We start from the raw sequence: 24,146 nt of genomic DNA, 5'->3' as shown, positions 1-24,146 counted from the left end.
ACGTAACCATGACGTATTTCTAATACAACTCCTTTTTTGAGTAAGCTAAATTTCTAACTCAAAGCTAAACATCTTTATGGCAATTCATATTGTAAAAGACTCTAATGGAATCAGGACTCTTCTCTTTTCCTGACTTTAGTGTACTTTTGGATTCATACAAGCCCCAATTCCTAGGCTGTCTTGTTTAAATTCTAAACATAATTCAGCCTTTAAAGAGTGAATGTGGGAGTATAAATTGATGCAACTCTCCTAGGAAGCAATTTGGCAACAAGTATTAAGGGCCTTAAAAATGGTCCTTATGCTTTTGCTCAGTAATTCCACTTCTGAGAAACTACCGGCAGAAAAGGATGAAAATGCGGATCATTGATATAAAGAAATGGATTACACACAGAGGTACATTTCATATAAAAGAGGCCAAAAACTGGAAACAAACTACCAGATAGCAGAATTGTCTAGTTATGAAGTCACAGGTTATGCTGTTCTGCAGTTACTAGCAATGATGTATACCTGAGTTTTAACTCCCTGAGAGAAAGGTTCGTGATAGAATGTTATACAGAAAAAGTAAAAAACAGAACTGCAAATACAGTATATTTATACATACTATAGCCATCACACACACAGACATCTGCAAGACATGTACTTGGAGGAAATGCACCAAAATTATCTGAAGGATGAGATTTTGGGTAGTTTTCATTTTCTTTTTCATATGGATCTTTATTTTCATGTTTAGCAGCGAGTGTGATCTCATTTCATGATCACTAATTGAAATAAAAGTTGCCTTTAGAAACAAGAACTAGTGTAGAAATCTACCACAAAGCAAATTCTTGGTTGCAATAGCCTCCTTTTTATTAAATTATAAAACTGTTGTCAATACACACATTTTTGGAAATGTGGTTTTTCCAATTATCTGCTTTCGTGGAGCACATGGTTTTAAACAAACAAAAAATTTCTATACTGGTATCTTGGTCTTCAAACTATTTAGCACTGGTAGCCAAACCACCAGGTATAGCTACTATATATACAGTCAGAATTTATGGAAAATATTACAAAGACAAATGCCTTGAAAAGATGACACAGTGCAGAGAAAACCATAGCTATTAAGCTGGTATGAAACTGTAGTCAGTGTTTTAGTCCATTATGGCTTTGCATAACGCTCCAAAGGAAGAAAATTTAAGACACTTCTCATCAAAGGCACTTAGAGATGTAATAAAATATTTCTTTGAGTTTAGTTTGAGTCCAGAAATATTTTAATTCCTTTTTCACATTCCATCTCTCATTGAAACAGTCCTTGAAGGCAGCTATTAATGAGGGAAAATAGTTATCACTTCTTAATATACACGTTAAAAATACGCAAACAGAATTGATACAGATTTTGGTCCACTGAAGCAGTTAACAGTATCAGACTGTTATGTTTCTCTTAATTCTGAGCAAAAAGCCATAAACTCCCCAGACCCAGTTCCACAAACAGAGCCCTCAGTTCTTAATTTGCACTGTCTGTCCCCTGTACTCCCCATGAGGAGGAAATGGGACCTCAGGTCCCACCTCTATCTCCACAGTGCACTTTGCCTGGAAAGAACCATCCCATGACTCAGGGGGAGCGCTGCTCTGAGGTGGTGCAGCGGGGAGACAAAAGAGTCAATTCGCAGGCATCTATAATTCTGTGTCCCGATACCGGGAAGGCTGGCCGTAATAACCGCGCTTTGAGTGTTCTGACAGCTGCTGGCGATATTCTTCTTCCTCAACGTCACTGCCATAACTTCCCCTGGGGTCCTGGTAGAGTCTGGAAGGACCTTTCTGGGGTTCAGGTGGCCTAGAACTAACAAAGTGAGAGTGTTAAATGCGTCACAAAGCTCAGCCAGGGCCTCTGCCCGTTGAAGTGCGGCCATGAATCCAAGACAGATCACAAACTTGGAGTCGAATGCCGCACTGCGCTGTTTAACGAGGGTTACTTTGGGCCCCACTTCAGGTTAATGGTGGGGGAGTAATCAGTTAAGGCTTATTGGGCAGTGAGTGAGGAAGCCAAAGTACCCTACCAAACCCCTTTTGTTGCCAGGGGCCACCTGGTTGGCTGTACCACTGTTCAAGTGTTAAAGAAGAAATTTGCCTCTAGTTTTCTATTGCTGTAAAACCAGACTCTAGTTTCCAGTCAGAATGGCCACAAGAAAATGCGACTTTTTTTTTCTATTCTCGGAAGCAGGAAATGATCCAGTATAAAGCCTCTACAGGAAGACACTGTCATAATTCCTAATGCTTATGTAGCATTTTAAATAGAAAGCATCTTACCAACACTGGTCAACTGATTGTCACCTTCCCTTCAGACCACAGTTCAGTATAAGTGGCCTGACTTTGCTATGTGATACAAAGGAGTTAAGGAGCTTGATTAAGAGCCAAAATATATTAGTGACAAAACAATTAGTGTTTAAGCCCCAGGAATTTTGCTCATGTGCTATCCTAATACAATTAACCTGCAGTGTGTCAAAGGGGACTACTTTCAAGTGTCAGTGATTACATTTTGTCGGTGTTAGTACACAAGCAAAATTTCTATGAAATTTTGATTGTATAATGTTTACAATTAAACTTGACTGAGTAAGTAAGGTAAATAGTTCACCAGGAAAAAAAAATCTCCTTGTTACATTGAAATGTGGGGAAGAATTCTTTCTTAGGAGTCCAAGTCCTAGACAAGCCCCCCTTTTAGACCTATACTGCTGAGCAGCCCTTACCTTGTATTCTGGGACAGGCCAGGGTCTGGCTTGTGTGTTTTAATTGGAACTGCATAGATATCAGGATGCTTCTGAGCAATTTCAATCTGTGGGAATTAAGGGGGAGAAAAAAGAACAAAAAAAGAAAGAATGAATGACTGCTGGGTGGCTTGCTGGATTCTTGCTGGTCCCATTTTCCAATCCCATTTTTAGTACAAAAGGAAAAACAGAAGCAACTCTCTAGTTTTTATGGTTGTATATGATGGCCTAATGTTTAAGTTCTGCCACATGCTACAACATGGATGAACCTTGAGGACATTTTCCTAAGTGAAATAAGCCAGTCACAAAAGGACAAATACTGTATGATTCCATTTATATGGGGTTCCTAAGTAGTTAAATTCATGAAGACAGAAAGTAGTATGGTGATTACCAGGGATAGGAAGAGGGGTAACAGGGTGTTGATGTATAATGGGTACGAAGCTTCAGCTAGGGAAGATTCAAAAGTCCTGGAGATGGATGGTGGTGATGATTGCATAAAAATAATTGAAAAATGGGGCACCTGGGTGGCTTAGTTGGTTAAATGTCCAACTTTAGCTCAGTTCATGATCTTTTGGTTTTCTGAGTTCAAGCACAGGTTGGGCTCTGTGCTAACAGCTCAGAGACTGCTTCTGATTCTGTGTCTCCATCTCTCTCTGTCCCTCCCCCGCTCATGCGCACACGCTCTCTCTCTCAAAAATAAATAAAAAACATTAAAAAAATAGTTGAAATGGAAAAAAAATGGGGTGCCTGGGTGGCTCAGTCGGTTAAGTATCCTACACTTGATTTTAGCTTGGGTCACAATCTCATGGTTCATGAGATCGAGCCCTGCATTGGGCTCTACAGTGACAGTGCGGGGCCAGCTTGGGATTGTCTCTCTCTGCCCTTCCCCCTCTTGAGCGCTCGCGCTCTCTCTCTCTCTCTCTCTCTCTCTCTCTCTCTCTCTCAAAATAAATAAACGTAAAAAGGGGGGGGATAAGAAAAATGTTCAGAAGCACTACTGCTGTTGTGACAGACTTAAAAAAAACTCTCCCATATCCACTAGGCAGAATATGCTTACCTAAATTCTTCTTCAACTTTTGAAAGGTTAGATGTGCATATGGCACAAAAATTCAAACAGTATCAAAAAGTACAATCCATGGGGCTTTCAATTTTAGCTTCTAAGGTTTCCTTGATTTCTATGGTAAATCTGGGAGCAAACTAAAATTCAGTTACTAAGGGGCACCTGGGTGGCTCAGTCGGTTAAGCGTCCAACTTCAGCTCAGGTCATAATCTCACAGTTCAGTTCATAATCTCACAGTTCAGCCACGTCAGGCTTTTTGCTGTCAGCGCAGAGCCTGGAGCCTGCTTCAGATCCTTTGTCTCCCTCTCTCTCTGCACTTCCCCCACTCACACTCTATCTCTCGCAAATCAATAAATATTTTTAAAAAATAAAATTCAGTTACTGAACAAATATAACAAATGTTTTAATGAAAAATAACTTCAGAGAGGCACTGATTGTCTTGTCCTACTTCCCCATTCCAGAACCTGATATAAAGTTCTGAAGTGTGAAAAGCATAATCTTATTCACCTGTATTGTTAGGCTTTCTTGATTAGAAGAAAAAGGGCTACAGTGATAGCTGGCAGTCTGGAAATGACATACACACAGGAGGTGCCTGTGGTATCATGCATGTGAACATTCCTTTCATGTTGGTGGCAGTGGAAAAAGGACTCAAATCATTACATGAAATGAAACTGAACATTCTTGCTGTTGACATGCTAAGATGATCTAGGGGTTTAAAAATAATTACCCTTGTGGGGCACCTGGGTGGCTCAGGTGGTTAGGTGTCCAACTTCAGCTCAGGTCATGATCTCACAGTTCATGAGTTCAAGCCCCACTTCGGGCTCTCTGCTGATAGCTCAGAGCCTGGAGCCTGCTTCAGATTCTGTATGTGTGTGTGTGTGTCTCTCTCTCTGCCTCCCCCCACCCCCCCATACTCTGTCTTTCTCTCTCTCAAAAGTAAATAAAACATTAAAAAAAAATTTTTTTTTAAATAATTACCCTTGCATTCTGTGCTTCTTGGAGCTCTTGCATTCTCTGTAATCTTGCCTTGTGATCCATCTTCTCAAATATTTTTACTTTGCCCAGGACAGACTTGGGAGTGCCATCTTGCTCTTCACTGCCCTCTCCTACCTCCTCACTCTCTGGAGGAGGGACAGGAGTGGAGGGCTTCAGTATAGACTTTCCTAAGGCAGGTTTTGCTGCAACAGGAGGAGGATAACCTTTGGTAGATGCCCCAGGAATTTCATTACCAGCAACAGCTGAGGGGTTTGACTTATATTCATGGGATCTGGAGAAGTCAAAGGATTCTTCTCTGTTCTGGGTTTTGGCCTGAAGAGAACAATGAACACATTTTTACTTTGGGTTTTCAGTTTACTTTCAAATCTGTATTAGTGATTTAATACACTCCCATTTCCTAATCAGTTTCCAGAGGTGGTCAACAAATACCATTCTGACAAGGAATCAAATACTACAGGACAAACAGCCACTGGGTGGGCATCCTGAGCCCTACCTTGCTTCCTACAAAAGAGTATTTAGAACTCTAGGAAACCAAGAGGGTGTTGGGGAAGGGCTGGGAGGCCTGCAAGTGTAGAGGCAGAGCAAACCTACTTTTGTACTAGAGGAGATTAAGATCAGTGATCAGTATCTTGGAGAAGACCTCACAACAAGTCAAGGGGGTTCAGGATTGAAGAGTGGGATCCTGAGGGTGCATGCCCTAGTCCAGAGGGGAGGCCCATGTCCAGCCACATAGGACACTGGAGGTTGGAGTGGGAAAGGTAGCAAACAATGCTAATGGCCACTCCATCTTCACACTTCGATCCTAGGCCTGCTTGTACATTTTCAGTGATATATTTTATGAGGTCACTATTTCTGACAACTCACACAATCAGTGATTACTTTTTTCCTATCTAAAGTATTGAGTTAAATGGAGAAGTTTTATTGGGTTATACTAAAGGAAAAGCCTGTTTTTATAGATTTGATTCAGAAAGGGGTAAAAATATATGATATGTACTGTATGTTCTTACACTGATTCTGTTCTGAGAAATTATTTAATTTAAAAATAAATTAAGCTGAGGGGCACTAGTTGGCTCAGTCAGTTAAGCATCTAACTCTTGATCCAGTTCAGGTCTTAATCTCAGGGTTGTGAGTTCAAGCCCTGCATTGGGCTTTGTGCTGGGTGTGAAACCTACCTATAAATAAATAAATTAATTAATTAGTTAAGCTGCCCTCATAATGAGAGGCATAATAAACAGTGGTGGTGATTGTGTTCTTCAGCAAACTATCAATAGGGACTTTCTGGTTTATCTAAATTGTGGGCAGAAAACTAACTCAAAAAGAAAAACAGATTCTGAAACTGGTGCTTCTGGGCATTCACTATTTGTCAAACTTTTATTCTTGCTACAAGGAACTTTTTTTGATAAAAAATAAAATGAATGAATGCATGAATAAGTGAATAAGTAAATAAAATAACAACAGTCTTAAAACAGTATGTTCTCCTAAAACTACCTTTCCTTCTTTTTGCTCTTCCCTCATTTTGGGGTTCACCCACAAACCAAAAGACACATTTTAACAGAAAGTGTGAGTCGGAAACATAATTCAATGCCATCTTATGGTGTGTGCTCTTCCCTGGCTATGCAGGAAGCTGTCGGGGTATCTGCTTCTTCTTCCTCCCCAACGTGGGCTTCCCAGCCACATACCTTGGGTGGTTCTGGCTTGAATGCTGGGGGTGGGCTACTGTCCCTAAGTTGATCTCTGCTAGCAGCCCTCCTCATCTGAGCTCGTGGCTCTGGGCTGGGTTTCCTTATGCTCTACAAGACATAAAGGTTCATTCACAACAAGAACATCCCAGCAAAGAAGAGAAAACATTCATCTGCTTTGCTGGAGTTCTGCCAATTTGCAAAAGTTCAGAAGTTGAGGTTCATAACTTGCATAAATTGAGACACTGACCCAATGCTTCTTTACTGAAAAGGCAGATACCAGCATATTCCCATTAGTAAATGCTTAAGATACTTTTTTTAAACTAGTTACATCCATTGGTGTAGTCTCTTCCTTTAAAATAATCCCCCACCCCCAAAGTCTTCCTAAAGTCTAAAATCTCTTTGGTCACTTATAGCTATTAATATTTTAACCATTAGCACATCTATAACTGCAGACATTCAGGAGTTAAATTATTCTTTATAACTTGTCCACTGGTATATACTAATTTTTTGGCCGTGGTAGGTTTTATCCCCCTTCAACATTTTTGTTTGTTTGTTTGTAATTTTATTTCATCAAAAATAAAATCATTTACCAAAATGAGCTAACTTGCTAAAGAGATGACAAGAATAACTATTCAAGTATATGGATAACCTCATCTACATTGACGTAATGTATCTGAGGTACAACTACTAACTGATCCTTAGTGCCTGTTGACATGATTTCTAGGATCATAGAAGCTGTCTATTCACTGGCCAGTGGATGCACAGTACACATGATCAGATACATATTTGACCATGAACTCAATTTAGAAGTTGAAATACAAGAGAGAAGGAAACTGATGGGGAAACACTCAGGAGTTTTGGCAGGATTAGAAAGGTTAAAGGTAGGATGGGTAAGAAAAAGCAAGGATACCTAAAAGTACAGAGAGACCTAATCAAAGGTTACAAGTAAATACAGCAAAATTGTATTTATAAAAAAATAATGTTCCACTTGTAATTTGGACAGCTGGCACATAAAATTGTTCAGTGTATCCATCATGATTGAGAACATCAGTGTGATGAGTGCTGATCCCTCAACTTCTCCCAGCGCTAAGTTCCTGTCCGGCTTTCCCATGGACCACAAATGCTATCGTGCAGGCACTGACTTAGAATAAGAAACTCCCTAGAAGTCATCTGTTCCAACTCTTGGGAATACCTTCTACAGCACCCTGAATAAACAGTTGTCCAGAAGAATCCAAGTGAAACAGCAGAACCTCTTTTTCCTGCCCATGGCCTCACAGCCTGTGGCCTGCCTCACCTCACCTCCTCATGCTGCACCGGCTCCGAGGAGCGGGTGATGGAAGACACCAGTGGCTCCTCAGCTGGCTCATCCAGCTCATTGTCAGTGTAGGCGCCTCCTTCGCCGTCGGTGTCTTCAAAGTCACTGATGAGGCGGCTGTCGCAACTCAGATAGTCCGCGCCCATGGCAGTTAAGTAGGACATGCGGTCTTCAGGGTCATCATCCATCCCTTCCATCTAGAGGAATTTGTTTCGGAGGGTCAGTGGGGTCGACATGGCTCCTGGGAGTGGGGACTCAAGAAAATTCCCAAGGGCACAGCCAAGTGACTGAAACCTGACATGTTCTAGAAAGGGAAGTCATCTTTATTTTCTTGAAATCACTTGGCTTTAGATTATTATGTTAATTTTTTGTGCAGGGACTCAAACTAGGAACCCTCCACCCTATCTAGCCTTACTACCATCCATCCTTTCTACCATTACTGAGCCGTGCTTCCTCAGATTGTTGTACTTTTCTTCCAGAATTTGGCTACTTTCCAGCTTTTTCTGCTAATACTTGTCTCCTAGTAATAAATGCACACTGCTCAGTGTTGCATATGTCTCCACTCATTCACTCGATTCTCAAATCCTTGAGGAAGGAAGCTATGTCCTGTTCAACCTGTTCTCACAAAAGAGGTTCTAGGGAGCCTCAGCAGACTATAAACACTCAGAAGATGCTAGACACCTTGACTAAACATGCAGTTTCCTAAGGGCAAGACTAGCACTCAACAATCTAATTGGTTCCGCAACAAAATCATACCTCTGACATCTCACAAACTGGTTCGTTCGATTCAGCTGGACTACAGAATACTAGCACCAAAGTCTCCTTAGAACCACAGGAAATTACATAATCTCTTTGCTTCCTCCCTGCAGTAGAACTGTGGGCAAACTACCTGCATAGATGAGAAGCTAGCCAATTTTAGAAGCCTACACAAGCTTCCTAGCACCCTCTTATCAACCTACTCAAATTCCTAGGACACATTCTCTGCCAATCTTCTTTCTAAGCAAATGACTCCAACTCAGCTAGCTTTCCCTTTTTAAATTAATTTTTAACCATATTCTCCATGATTCTCACCCTCACCTTTCCCCCTCATGCTGAGTTTCCCGTGTACTTAGTAAGCTGTGGATGGAGCTCAGCACAAGATCTTGTAAGCTCTGATTAGTGTGCTTGGAATACAACACTAGTTACTACGTTAAAAGTAAAAGGGAAGTGAATGTAGGGTCACATACATCACATTCTGCTTTTCTTGGAAAAGTCCCTTCATTTTATTACGTTTTCAGAGAATTTATAGAATTTCAAATCTGATTAGCACAGATGTTGGAATCACTTCAAGTGGGCATAGTTTTACTACATTCACTACCCTCCTGAGAAAAGATTCAGAATGTGGACTCTCACCTCATAGCAGAATATCTATGCCACATACCTTTCCTTCAGACACCCAAACTGCTTCTCCTTGCTGATGCTGAATTGAGTCCTTCAAGCTGCCAAACCAGCTATCATTGGCTGAATTTAGGTTGATTGTAGCTACAGAAATGTAAACAAAAGGTTTGCATCTACTTCCATAGCAATGTTTATTAAAAATGCTATTTGACCTCATTTTATTCTTTTGTCATATACGAATTAAAACTCTTGACAAATCCAAGAGAAAATCTGCATATGTTTGAACAATAAATCCCTTTAGTCAAATGTAATTAAAATCATTACCAGTCCACCTGTTGAGAGTTTATATTACAGATAGATGTTATAAAGCTAAAATTGAATTTCTTTCTTTTCAGAATGTCTGTTTTTCAGAAAGGCTACCTTTAGAAAGTATGTTTTTAATAATTACGTTTTTAGGAGCAAGGATAACACATCTAAGCCAAATATAAAAGTATCTTAAAGATCATTACATAGACATATATGTTATAAAGAAGAAAAACATATACCAATTTACTGTTACCATATACCAATAAAAAACTGAAGGTAACATTTAATGTTATCAAAATGTATATCATTTTGATAGTCTAACATTTTAGAATATACCTACAGATTAACCAAAATCTATAGGTGTATATTCAAGGAATATACATTTTCTATTCAGAACAAAATATATCTCCTATAACAGCACTTACTACGGATAGACCAAGCACTTTTCCAAATACCTTACTCATTTTTTATTTATCAAAACCTTGCAAGGTGGGTATAGCTATTGGCCCCATTTTACAGAAGAAAAATTGAGGCACAACAGTGAAAAGTAACTAGCTCAAGGCCTCACACCAAACAACTGAAAAAAACCTAGATACAAACTCAGAAGTTTGCTTTTAGAGCGTATGGCCTTAGTCGCCGCACAACACAGCCCATCTAAAAACAGATATGGGACACCTGGGTGGCTCAGTCAGTTGAGTATCCAACTCTTGATTTTGACTCAGGTTATGATCTCACGGTTCAGGAGATCAAGCCCCATGTGGAGCTGTCAGCACAGAGCCTGCTTGTGAGTCACTCTCTCCCTCTCTGCCCCTCCCCCACTTGCACTTGTTCCCTCTTTCAAAATAAATAAATAAACATTAAAAAAAAATAAAAACAGGGTGCCTGGGTGGTTCAGTTGGTTAGGTGTCCGACTTTGGCTCAGGTCATGATTCAGCAGTTCATGAGTTCAAGCCCCACATCGGGCTCTGTGCTGACAGCTCAGAGCCTGGAGCCTGCTTCAGATTCTATGTCTCCCTCCCCTGCTCATTCTCTCTTTCTGTCTCTGTCTCTCTCAAAAATAAACATTAAAAAAAAATTTTAATAAGAACAGATATAAAATACCAATCAAGTAAAACATATGCATTTGTTCTCCAGCAGTATGTATTTATGAACCTAACAGGGATAAACTGATAGAGCAAACTGCTCCAGAATAATAAATTGGGCCTAAAATGATCAGAGTGCAGGTATATTAGGATTTTTTTAAAATATGTCATAGCCTCTTATTAAAGGCTATGGCATTATGTGTAGCACCCCAAAGAAAATTGGGGCTTACTGGTAAAATTTGCTAGGCCCCCGATCCATCTACCCTGAAGTCTGCGTACTTCTCTATATATAGCCAAAAAAAACCCCATTAAGCAATCTGTAAGCAACTGCGCTTCAAGTTTTCTTCCTAATAACCTATACCATTCTTTCATTTAAGAAGTTCTAACACTGACCTTGGAAAATCCTGAATGAGCTTATAATTTCCTTGGTCATCCGTTGTGTATAGCATTAGAATAAACCGATACATTGCACAACTCAAGCAAAATTAACTTGATTCCTTGAACTTTTGCATCCTTATCATGGTACTTTGCAAAGATTATTGTGTTCTTGGGTAAAATATGATGCCATGGTACTTGCATGTGGAAGTGAGATTACACACCCCAGAAGCAAAATGAGAGGTTTGCAGGAAATGTGTACATTAAACTGCTTTTTGAGCTTTATGTTGGAGTTGAGATGAATACAATCTGTATTTATCACAAGAAAAACCTAAAGTTAAAGGGTCTTTTGTGAAATGCAGAAAATATGTTCATGCCTCCTAATAAAATGAAAAAGTCATAATACCTCTCATTGAATTCACACTGAATCAAACAACTTCATAGTGGCTAATTTCCTAAGACCCACATAAAAATAACACAGACTAAGTTGGTACCATCCAGTTCATGCACTTGACCCCCTTTTAACAGGTGGTTAAAACAGGATGTTGCCTTCTCTTGCAATCAAGTACCTTTAGTTTACTATTGGCTTTTGCTCATTAGGTTTTGCACATTCTTTTAGCATTATTATGTGCTATATTATTTTAGTTAATTCCTTTTGCTCCCAATCTCTGACGAGGCCTGTATCTACTTGAATAGGCTTAATACATCTCTCAAACTCCAAACAGTGCAATATTGGAAGAATGTGCATTCAGTCTCTGTCTTGGCTGGGAGTCCTGGAATTTTGAGAGCATCTGTTCCCAGCCCTGGCACGAGTATGGTCATTATTCTCTCCCCAGCCAAGGAGATTGCTGGGAAGTGCCAACTGCAACAGCAAAAGGTGGCATGTAAGGCTGGACAGGTAGGGAGAAATTGGGAATGACTGCTAAAGGATATTGGGCTTCTTTTTGGAGTGACAAAAACATTCTAAAATTGGTTATGGTGATGGCTGTACAGTTCTGAATATACTAAAAACCACTGAATTGTACAACTCAGGAACCCAAACTACAGTAGCCAAGCCAGTTCTTGGTTTCCAGAGGGAAGGTAGAGCCTGGAAACCACAGGAAGCAGATGGAAGATGCTGTACTCTCTGGCTGGACACCTTGGTTGACAGTGCAAGGAAACTCCAACAATGTGAAACACTTGGAAAATGGTTTAATGATGTTTTACAACAGAAACGAACTGTACAGGTACAGTAAGTTTAATATATATATAAAAATTACAGCAGACAAATGCATCTACACAAAACCTACCATTTCATTCTGATTCATTGTCACCTATGCAATCTCTCCCAAGCCTACAGCCCCGGTGGGAGGGGTACATAAATTAAATTCCAATAAACTTATTCATGTGGCAGAGACCCCCCTCTAAACGAGCAACCATCAACCAAGGTGTCCAGCCAGAGAGTACAGCATCTTCCATCTGCTTCCTGTGGTTTCCAGGCTCTACCTCCCCTCTGGAAACCAAGAACTGGCTTGGCTACTGTAGTTTGGGTTCCTTCACCTGGTACAGGATTCACTTTTCCCCTCAAGCCTTTGCAAACACTGTATAATGACATGAACTTTTTTTTAAAACATGGAATATTGAAAGATAATAAAATAGGTATAAAGTAATATCACTAACAATAATCAATAGCCTTTGTTCAGTACTTCCAAAGTCCCAGGACTGAACTGTACAAATTTCACATTACTGAAACCTGGGGAAGCTGAAAAAAGTGTTAGATTATTGTGTGGTATTTTTTTTTAAAAAAATCCCCATGATTTCACAGAAATGGTGGCCCTGTTTGGGTCTCAGTTCACAGTTCCATTTCATTGGTCTTCAAACCATGAACTGAGTGCTTCAGGAATATCAAGAAAACATGCAATTCAAACTTCATGTTTGAAAAGTCATTTTTGTGACAAGTACACAGAAATGCATTCTAGAATAAAAATTTTTAAATGGGAAAAAAGGGCAGCCTAACATTTTAACTTACACTGAAAATTAACTTGCTTTGGGGCAAATCTCAAAATAAATCTTTCCTTGTCATCCCCACTTAACTGAGGAATACCGTGAGTTTGCAAGGGGAGTCATTTTAATAGTGTCATAATTAAATACTCATCTGTAGGAAATGGGACTTTCTTGTTACAATGCAACAGGGAAAAGAAGGATATTGACTGTGGGGAGTCTACCTGCAACATAACCCTGGATTTTTGAATTAGGGTGTTCAGAACAGTTCGATTATTCTTACTTACACATTCAAAAAATGCCATAAATTAAAAATCATTAAAAAAACCTTTGACTCTGGCCATCGTGCACACAATCAGGCCACAACCTGGTCAGGCTAACAGAGACGCGGGGAATAGAAAGCATTTAGTGAGACCATCCATGCGGCTTTCAAGACTCAAACTTGGAAGTCTGGAAGAATACTGTAAGAGGCCATTTGGTAGAAAACTGGGGCTTGTTGGTAAAAGTCATTCAGCACCCTGTTCCATCTGTCCTGAGACTGCAGAATTCCATGTTAGAGAGGTTGGCAACTCGTGGCCACTTTAAAGTTCTAGATGAAACTGGAGGCTCAGTATCTTCATTTCTGTTCCAGCCTCTGACTTTAGTTATCCTGAACCTTCAAACTCTTAATGAGCTTTAGGCAAGAAATAGTTTGGTATCCCAAAGGCAGATCTAAGTTACAAATACCAATGCCCTGCCCATTTGCTAGGCCTTATGCTGACCTTCGGCACACAGAGTAATGTACAGTCCCTGCCTTCAAGAATCTCATCATCCATGGGGCGCCTGGGTGGCGCAGTCGGTTAAGCGTCCGACTTCAGCCAGGTCACGATCTCGCGGTCCGTGAGTTCGAGCCCCGCGTCGGGCTCTGGGCTGATGGCTCAGAGCCTGGAGCCTGTTTCCGATTCTGTGTCTCCCTCTCTCTCTGCCCCTCCCCCGTTCATGCTCTGTCTCTCTCTGTCCCAAAAATAAATAAACGTTGAAAAAAAAAAATTAAAAAAAAAAAAAAAAAGAATCTCATCATCCATTAGTGGAGCCAAATAAGGAACTGTTAAACCTTTCTACACACATGAGGTCCTACGGATCCTCAGACACAGCCAGCTAGTGTGATTATGCCTGTGCTCCAAAGAGCAAATGATACCCACTCACAGTCAGATAAAGAGAGGGCCCTAGAGTCACTGGCTACTTTCTTCTACCATGCCCCTCCCTTTGTCCAGCCTCCTGCAGCCTGGTTCTTCCTCCACAACCCATGAGTTCCCTCCCTGATGTCTCATATCCTCACATGAACTCCAAATTCAACTCTAAGGCAAGCCCCTAGCTATTCAATGGACTGAAGCAAAGGCGAGGGTGGGGATGAAGTGTGGGGGTAGGTTTAACAGCACTCATAATGATATAGCTCTTGGTTAAATGGACTAATTATCTGTTAAACAGAGGAATTACGCTATATGACCCCTTTCAGCATTAAAAATATATCTGTGCTGTAACATATAGAATATTGGAACACAGAGACATCAGTTTCTTCTGGGCCCCGCCATTCAATGTGTGACCCTGTAGAAGTCACCTGGCTTTTCTTACGGTCCAATAAGCACACATGAAAAGATATACCAATGTTAGCTACTGCTATAATAAAAATAGTGATAATAATTATTAATTACATTATTACTATTAGTAGCAGTAGTAAAAACAAGAGGAAAGATGAGTATGAATGTATCAAAAGCCCAAGCTCTTAAGACTCTACATTAAAAAAAAAAAAACCCAGTTTATGGAGCACCTGGGTAGCTCAGTCGGTTAAGTGTCCAACTTCAGCTCAGGTAGTGATCTCACGGTTCGTGAGTTCGAGCCCCACATCAGGCTCTCTGCTATCAGTGCAGCGCCCACTTCAGATCCTCTGTATCCCTCTCTTTCTGCCCCTTCCCCACTTACGTACTCTCTCTCTCTCTCTCTCTAAAATAAACATTAAAAAAAAAATTTATGATAGACCACTCTCCTGTGCATTTGGCTAAATTACCTCTCAGTTACAGCATTTCACCATAGTGATAAATAGCACATATCTTTAACAAGAAAAGCCAGTGAAAATAAAACAAGAGTCTAATGTGGACGTACATCTATCTACCCCCCCTTCCCCAGTGTCAGATATGCTAAAAATGACAAGTAGACGGTGAGCAGCACTGAACTCAAAAGAGCTATCATCATTACGTGAAGGATGTTCTATCCACAATAGTCTCCTCATGTTGCTCCCACAAAACTGCATGACCAAAAACTTCATACAACCCTTTTAAACCCTGAATTATACTGCATTCATGTAGGTATGGCGTATATTCAGTTACTAAAACATGCTATGTTCTTAGATTATTTTTTAAGGAACAGTAGCAGTGGGTCTTCATTTCAGGAACTTAATATTCTGTGATATAAAATTTTAAACATATACAAAGTAGAGAGAGCATGAACTTCCATGTCTACATTACCCACCTTCAACAACTATCAACTCTTGTTAATATCCCCACCCACTCTCCTCACCAAAGATCATTTAAGCAAATGCTAGGCATGATATTAGGTCATCCATAAATATATATTAGGGTCATCCATGAATACTTTATTTAGTATACATTCCTACAAGATAAAAACTCTTTATTTTTAAACATAATCACAGTATTATTTATCCTAAAAATGGAAGTAATAGAATATCATCCAGTACCCAGAGTGTTCAAGTTTCTATTTTGAGGACCTTTTTAAATAATGAAACCAAGTTCCTACCACTCCATTAGTGCACACATGCATGGTAAGTAGAGAACGATACAAGCTATATAGAGATGGGGGTGTTTAGTGGTGCACTGGGCTCAATCACTAGCCTACAGTCCCACACAAAAATTTGAACCTCATCATAATGACCAATTTTTGCAATGTCATAGATCTTTATGATCATTTTTAGTCAAAATTAAATATACACACTCAATGAGTCTCATAAACTCATTTTATAGGATTAACTTCTTTTCAAGGAGTCATGAATAGGATTTCAGATTATTCTTCTTTTTTCATATTATTTTCTTGGTTCTTCCATTCTTCAATTCTGTATTTTCCACCATGGAACAAAGAGACAACATTTTAAATTTCACTTACCTGTAAAAAGATGCGCACAAGTTTTTTTAAGCTTGTTGGCTTGGTCATATAACTTCCGAGAACTTTTGTTGGACGTTGGATTCAACCTCTGTCTCATGGTTTTGACACCTTGTCTGGAGTCTGGGTTGAAAAAAATCACAATCGGGAACCACTGAGTGTAATTCAACAGGTCCACAGCTTTAGGAGTCACATCCAGGAGTGCATGCTTATCCTGTCAGAAATGGGGAAAAGTTACGTCAAAGTTATGTATGTAAAATCATACAGCATCAAAGAGTTTATTTTAAGTAAAGGCTGCATCAGATAAAACTTGTCAATTTAAATCCAAAAGCAGAATGTTTTCCTCCACGTTATGTCCACTTTAATACTACTCGTCTATTGGAACTGCTGAGAAAATGAATTAACAGGTTATCTGGTATAATGTTGAGAACTGAAAAAAACAGTACGTCACTGCCACTGAACATCACCTGGTTTCCACACAATGCAACAGCTTACATTTATATTTATTTTTTACAATTAACATTTAATGATTATTAAAAACAGATTCTGTCCTAAAAAAGACTCCAGCAAACCATGAGCTAATTCCTTCCGACAACATGGCCTTCAGATGAATTTCCTCACCTGTTCAATGATTTGCCTCACTGTATTTAACCGCACCACCCCACTGGATTTCTCGGATCCTGCGTCTTTTGGTTCCGTTTCTGCAAAAGCAAAAACAAGGGGCTAACCAACTTTTTTAGAAATCAAAATCAGAGACTCCATCAGTCTGACATAAGGTGCCACCCTAAAGAGAGAGGAGAAGCACTCACACCACCTCTTAAATTGAAATCTAATCATGAGGAAGCAGATAGTCCCACAGGTGAGACAAGGGGCTTGGACTCTGCAAGATATCAATGTTAGAAAATAAAGTAGAAAGAGGAGACTATTTCTGTCTTTGTAGACATAAACACAATATATACTAAACAGTACGGTTTTATCAGTGTTAAATTTCTTGGCAGTGTCACTGTATAGAAGAATGCTCTTGTTCTGAGGAGACTCACGTGGCTAAAAAAATGTTACAACGTCTACAACTTAAACTTTTCAAATGGCTCAAAAGAAAATTTTAAGAGTGTGTATCTGTGTCTGTGGTAGGGGTGATATATAGCAAACTTTCTGACTGGTGACAGTGACTGCATGTGAAGGGTATGTGGGTATTCTCCTTTTTTCCATTTTTCCTTTATATTAGATATTTCTCAAACTGAAAATTTGGGGAGGAAAAGATCATCAACAGACTTACTAGCAGTTTGAAACAGGTCAGGTAACTCATTTGCCAACTTTTCCAGTGCTATATCTGCTATAGGACCAAATAAGACCACAGGTCTCTTGAAACCAGCTGAAATGAGACAAGAAAGGCCATGGAAACACATTTCCTCAGCTATTAAGATAAGAAGCCAAAGTATTTTATAGGCTAGTGATGAACATAATTAAAAAAAGAAATGGTGTGCTCTCCCTCCCTCCCTCCCTCACTTCAGCCCTGTTCTTTCCTGAAGAATATGCCTTTACTCCCCTCCCTAGTGTCAAAGATAAAGTTTACTGGGGCACCTGGGTGGCTCAGTCAGTTAAGCATCTGACTTCAGTTCAAGTCACGATCTCATGGTTCATGGGTTCGAGCCTTGCCTCAAGCTCTCTGCTGACAACTCGGAGCCTAGAGCCTGCTTCAGGTTCTGTGTCTCCCTCTCTCCCCCCTCCCCCACTCGCGCTCTCCCTCTCTCTCTCAAAAAATGAATAAACACTTAAAAAAAAACTTTACTATAGGCAATATACGAAAACTTTTGAATGGTAATATCAGAAGAAATAACTGAAGGGGCGCCCAAGTGGCTCAGTGGGTTAAGCTTTCGACTCTTGGTTTCGGTTCAGGTCATGATCTCAGGGTCAAGAGATCAAACCCTGCATCAGGCTCTTCACTAAGCCTGGAGCCTGCTTGGGATTCTCTCTCCCTCTCCCCCCCCCCCCCCCCCCCCCCCCAAAATTAAAAAAATTAAGTAACATAAGATGTGGAAATACACCTCCATGTAAGAGTTGGCACAGCTCACTTTTTTGGAAATTTTATTTCATGTTTGAGTGTGATTCCAATGCTATAACCTGGCATTGGTCTAAGTGGTATGGTAAGTTTGAACCTGACTGTTACAGTATGAAAATGAAGAAAAACAGGCTCAGAGCCCAGTCAGATCATTTCCTTAGGCCCCACTTAGCTTCCTCACCTTCTCGCAGCAAAACCCTCTCATAGGCTGGGAACTTGGTGCTAACTGACACAACGGCTGTTAGATCTTCCCGACTCTTCCTTAAGTTTTTCTTCACGCCAGATCTCTGACCACGCATTCTCCAGAAATCTGCTCTGTCCCCAGCATTGTCTCTCTGGGCATTCTGAACACTGGCCATCTGTTCAGCTCTGAGAGAAAAAAACCACAGGAAGTAAATCTCAAAAGCCAGAAAATGCACAAATGAAGTTAAAATTAACCAAGTCTAGTCAATACTGCTTATGAACTTGGAATAGAGAAGATGCAGCTTGACACCGAAGAGGTTTCACAGAATGGGAAACGTGGGGACATTCTCCACACAGTGGAAGCAGAGAACGGTTGGGTGCACAGAAAACCTACCAGAAATAGCTCAGAACACAATAAACTTGGCTCATTCTGGTAGGATGGAATACAATAAACATAACTAAAATCCATGCCAAAGTATAATCATCTTTACTATTTTCCCCAGTCAGCCAACCAACAAGTGTTAACTGGGATAGATCAGCCCCGTCCAAGGATGCGGGCCCGACAGCGGACAAGGGCAACCTGTCTCTGAGAGGCATGTTGGTTTGCTACAGCCGCTTGGTAATCTGCTTGTAGGCTACGCAAGGTGGCAGGCACTCCCCTGGAAACTGTTGAAACACCAGCCAGGTGCAACAGCCAACCACATGATGCTAACTAAGTACAGCAGACCACTTAGTGGGTATCTCACGGTCCCGGGCCACACCTCAGAAATAGGAATAGGTGATGGGAGAGGACACGACGACAAATGATGAAGTTATAGGGGCTTCCTTTTTGAGCAGAGAAGGGACTGTATTGATTTGTGGAACACTTAGGAGAGGTGTATGAGAGTGTATGATCTCTGATACCTGCTTTTGTTGGGGATTAAGCCTTTCTCCAACTCATTTCCGATCCTCACGGCCAGCCAGTGGCCCAGCTTGCCATCGTACAGCGTATCTACCACTCGGAAGACCTCCCCCCTGGTGAAAGCCAGGCTCTGTGGAGTTTCCTTCTCACATTCAAAGTGGCTTCTTATAAAAAACGAATCCCCTCTGCCACAAGCTAGTATGTCTCTATACACTGAAAAACAAAAGCATTGTTGTATGTTGCATTCTGCTTCACAGTTACCAGCTTCTCCTATCCCTGATCACCCTTTTTACTTCTCTTCATTTAGTAAACTCAGTGAACAGACCCGATGGGAATCAGGGCTCAAACAAGGACAGAAAGCTAACTCCATGAGTCACCATAATGGTTAATTTTGTGTCAACCTGACTGGGCCACAGGGTGCCCAGATGTTTGGTTAAACATTATTCTGTGTGTAACTGAGGGTGTTTTGGAATGAACATTAACATTTAAATTAGTAGACTGAGTAAAGCAGATTGCGCTTCCTCATGTGGTGGGCCTCAGCCAATCAGTTGACGGCTTGAATAAAACAGAAAGGGGAACTCTTCACTGAGTAAGAAAAAACAAACTCTTCCTGCTTTAGAACTAGGACATCAGCTTTTGGGACATCAGCTTTTTTCCTGCTTTCAGACTCAGATGGAAGCATCAGGTCTTCCTGGGTTGTGAGCTTGCTAACCTTCAGACTGTAACTACACCATTAGCTCTCCCAGTTCTCAGGCCTCTGTACTTGGAATGGAACCAAATCATTGGCTCTCGTGGATCTCCAACTTGCCAGCTCACCCTGCAGATTTTGGGACTTGGCCAACCTCTGTAATCATGTGAGCCCATTCCTTATAATAAACATCTATACACACACACACACACACACACACACACACACACATATATATCCTATTGATTCTATTGCTTTAGAGAGCCCTAATATACTTGCCAGTCAACCCCTGAAGCAGACAGGGAAGATGCTATCAACCCCCATTTTACAGATGAGAACAATGAAGTCTGAAAGGGTATAGCAAGTTGTCAGACTTGCATTGTCAAGATAAGGGTATAGCAATTTGTCAGATAAGCATTAATGTGGGAGTTGATCCACAGATGGGGCCCTTTGTATCTTGCATATGGAAACTCCATAAACTCCAGGCAGTACTTAAGGACAGATCACTATTCAGAAAAGCAATTTTATTCCAAATTGACACAACTGGTAAAATGATTTCAGTTGGTGCACAGAAGACATTTCTGTAGGACATTAAATGGTACCCAAATTTTCTCCACATACCTATGACTCAGAAATTGAGTGTGAAGATATACTTCAGTTTTTTAATACCCAGACTTACCTATTCTGGTCCCAAGATACCTCTCTCATCCTTCCTCCCTTCACCCACTCCCCGCATTAAACTAATAACCAAACATGCTCACCATCAGCTCGGCTCTGAGCTAATATGGTCACCATTTCACCTTTAGGGATTTCTAGCAGGTAGAGAACGGCATCTTCCCGAACCAGCCCTCTGAAATCCTGTGTGTTCACCTGATAAGGCAAACAGAAAAACAAACCGAAAAAAAAAAAAAAAAAAACACAAAAAACAAAACCAAAACAAAACAAAAAACAAGAAGAAGAAGAGGTTTTTTAAAAGATGTCACCTAAGTTTTTGTCTCTTTGTTTTCATCAGGGCCTGCCCAAAGCAAATCCCAGATATAAAAAAGTCCTTAGTGTCCCAACTGAAACCCTCCCAATACCTCCTATGGGCCTAGGCTGTGTGAGTCACCATACCCTCCTGCCTCCCCACACTGCCAATCGTCCCTTAGAAATAGGCCATTCCATCAAGGATTTGTCACTGGATCAGATTAAACCTTCTTATTATGTTTGTGTGTCTGTCTCTTCTTTGAGTCTCCCATAGAGGTGGTCAGGGAGGTAATATACAATTATGAAACATAACTGTAATGCTATAGGGAGTGGTAGAGTTTTATGGCAAAACAAGCATGCTGGCCCAACTTAAGGCATTAACACTTTAAGTTGACTCAAATAAAAGCCTGAAAATAAAAATGCAATTCCACCTTTCTCCTGTAAGTTCTGTCACCTAAAAGGTTTTTAATATGTGTTTATGAAACTGAAGAGCATTAGCCTTAAATGGCAGACCATTAGCCTAACAGATAGACTTACATATTTAAGCTTCTGGCAAGGAGCCACAACATTTATCCCCCATTGACCAAAGGGGGGACACAGTAATTAGCTTTTGAAAGGTAAGTTACAAAGCAAGTAAAACTGAAATGTGGCACAAAGAAAAAGACATTTTGGAATCTTTGTTCAGTACCTTTAAATCGTTTTAAACAGAATAGTCAAAAATAAGCAAATATAAAAATTATTTTAGGGGCGCCTGGGTGGCTCAGTCAATTAAGCATGGGACTTTGGCTCAGGTCTTAATCTCACAGCTCTTAAGTTCAAGCCCCGCATCAGGGTCTCTCTACTGTCAGCACAGAGACCACTTCAGATCCTCAGTCTCCCTCTCTCTCTGCCCCTCTTCCACTATGACTCTAAGTAAAACATTAAAAAAAATTTTTAAGTACCTAATATTTTAACAATATAGAAGTAAAAAAAGATACAGAGGGGCGCCTGGGTGGCGCAGTCGGTTAATCGTCCGACTTCAGCCAGGTCACGATCTCGCGGTCCGTGAGTTCGAGCCCCGCGTCGGGCTCTGGGCTGATGGCTCAGAGCCTGGAGCCTGTTTCCGATTCTGTGTCTCCCTCTCTCTCTGCCCCTCCCCCGTTCATGCTCTGTCTCTCTCTGTCCCCAAAATAAATAAATGTTGAAAAAAAAAAATTAAAAAAAAAAAAAAGATACAGAATTCCTACGAAATATTTTTTTCAGTCATTGAGGACTATGGAAGTCTTTATTACTTTATCACTGAAAAAATCATTGAGCCTAAATTAAGATTGGAATTATGATTAAGTGAAAACAGGCATTAGGTTGACACTTGGTGCTTTTGAAATAAAGTAACTTGCTAAAGCAATCCATTAACTTTTCCTTTGAAACAGTATTATCATTTAGGGTATCTGTCATTCCATCTCTCTATCCCTAATTAGGGATCATCAGATTTTAGAATCTAATCCTTTCTTGTGCCATTTTCATATCTACTACACCTGTGTCTGTATATGGTGACATGTTTTTGTATGCACTCTTTATGCATTTTTATTTAAAAAATTTTTTTAATGTTTATTTTTTGAGAGAGAGCACGCACGCAAGTGGAGGAGGGGCAGAGAGAGAGGGAGACAGAATCTGAAGCAGGCTCCAGGCTCTGATCTGTCAGCACAGAGCCTGACACGGGGCTCAAATTCACGGACCGCAAAATCATGACCGGAGCCGAAGTCACATGCTTAACCGACTGAGCCACCCAGGCACCCCATCTTTATTTTATTTAAATGAGATAAGGCCATAGGGCTTGAGGGAAGACCTTGAGGGTCCATCTGTCCATCCTATGGCCATGTGAGACTGACCTTCCATCGAGCTACAAACTACACTGGTCAAAATTAAATCACACATGGTAGCTACATTTAAAAACTTAGAGGAGTTTCTTTCTCTCTTCCATCCCATAAAAGTTTCTGAAAGAGAAATAAGAACCATACCAGATAAATAATAAGCAAAGAGTTACACCAAACATGAAAACATATACTTCTGTTAACGGATAAGGCAGATATCCTGCCACAGTACACTGGTGTGTTCATTCCACATGTCAGGCTGCCATCTTTACAAAGGGAAGAGCTCCACTTAAAAAACCCTCAACAGAAGAAAAGTGTTTAGTATATGTACAGAGTTCCCCACATATTCAATTTGGCCGTGAATGCTGGAACAAATTACAGTTAAAAAGGCCAGGACAGCACTTTGATACTGGAAGGTTAGGTTGTACAGTCCTCTCCAAGAAATATCCCTTTCGTTAATCTATTTAGTAGTCTACGGGGACTAGCCGTGTCTGCTGTGAGCCTGAAAAGGATTCTGTATCAGCTACAGCTTTTGATTATATAGCGGCTTCTCTGCCCCAGTAGGCGAGCTCAAGTCTTTTTTACCCTTTTGGAGAGCTGAGAGCTCCTTAACAGAAAATTTATTCACGCCCAAGAACGAGGACCATCTATTGTCTGACCTTCAGATGGGATTACTGCCCAAAAAAAAAAAGCTGGTTCCCATAGTTTTCTTCTTGTCTTTTACTAGGGTGATAACAAAAAATAAGACACTTTCTTAAGTATAAACATTGCATACCATGACTTATACACATGGAAATGACTCTCCTGTCTTTAACAACTTACAGAGAGGCTTATTAGGCCTTGGGGTGAATTCACTATGTTTTCATGGAAATTCAGAAAACCTTTTTACCCAAGGATACAAAAATATTTTATTCTTGAACCTTCATGAGCAAAGGCTTCCAAATTCCTGACTTCCTATAGCCCCACATTAGTTAGGAAATAATGCTTTCTCTCCTTTGGTATCAGCCCAAAAGTAAATTGGTATGAGCTGGCGCTCTGATGGGATTCTTATCGATAACACTTGGTAAGTGGTATTTCCTAGGATCACGTGGTACCACCAGGTTCACTCAGGTACACTTGGTCTTCTAGGATCCTGACCAGAGCCAAGGAAGGTTTAGAATATCACTGGAAAGCTTCAGCAAAGCTCATGATCAAGCTTTGCCCTTCATCTGCTCCAGAAATGAAATCTGAACTACCACAGTGAGGCCAAGAGCCAAGGAAGACGACCACCTGTTTTGGGGCTCTGTTGCCTGCTTCCTTGAGAATTCTGCAACTTTTTTTCTCCTCTCTCCTTTGAACCTAGATACTTTTACCAGACCCCCTAATAAACTCATAAGAAATGCAAGTTTACAGAAGCAGAAATTCCAGTGAAGGACAGTTCCCTGTATTTTCAGAGTCA

General features: G+C 40.5%; 1 protein-coding gene across 1 annotated transcript in view; it reads right to left on the bottom strand.

Moving 5' to 3' along the window:
* Positions 1-575: 575 nt before the first annotated feature.
* Positions 576-24,146, bottom strand: part of TJP2 (tight junction protein 2) — a 76,815-nt gene continuing 53,244 nt past the window's right edge. The window contains 12 exon segments of the mRNA XM_030293067.1: positions 576-1,816; positions 2,721-2,806; positions 4,777-5,106; positions 6,474-6,584; positions 7,776-7,988; positions 9,212-9,312; positions 16,065-16,275; positions 16,683-16,762; positions 17,338-17,433; positions 18,302-18,489; positions 19,207-19,417; positions 20,654-20,762. Of these exon segments, the coding sequence (XP_030148927.1) occupies positions 1,651-1,816; positions 2,721-2,806; positions 4,777-5,106; positions 6,474-6,584; positions 7,776-7,988; positions 9,212-9,312; positions 16,065-16,275; positions 16,683-16,762; positions 17,338-17,433; positions 18,302-18,489; positions 19,207-19,417; positions 20,654-20,762 (1,902 nt within the window). The 3' untranslated portion in view covers positions 576-1,650.

This window comes from Lynx canadensis, chromosome D4 (assembly GCF_007474595.2).
Source record: "Lynx canadensis isolate LIC74 chromosome D4, mLynCan4.pri.v2, whole genome shotgun sequence".
Lineage (NCBI taxonomy): Eukaryota > Metazoa > Chordata > Mammalia > Carnivora > Felidae > Lynx > Lynx canadensis.
The sequence above is the reverse complement of the archived record's forward strand: the minus strand, read 5'-3'. Positions and strand labels throughout refer to the sequence as shown.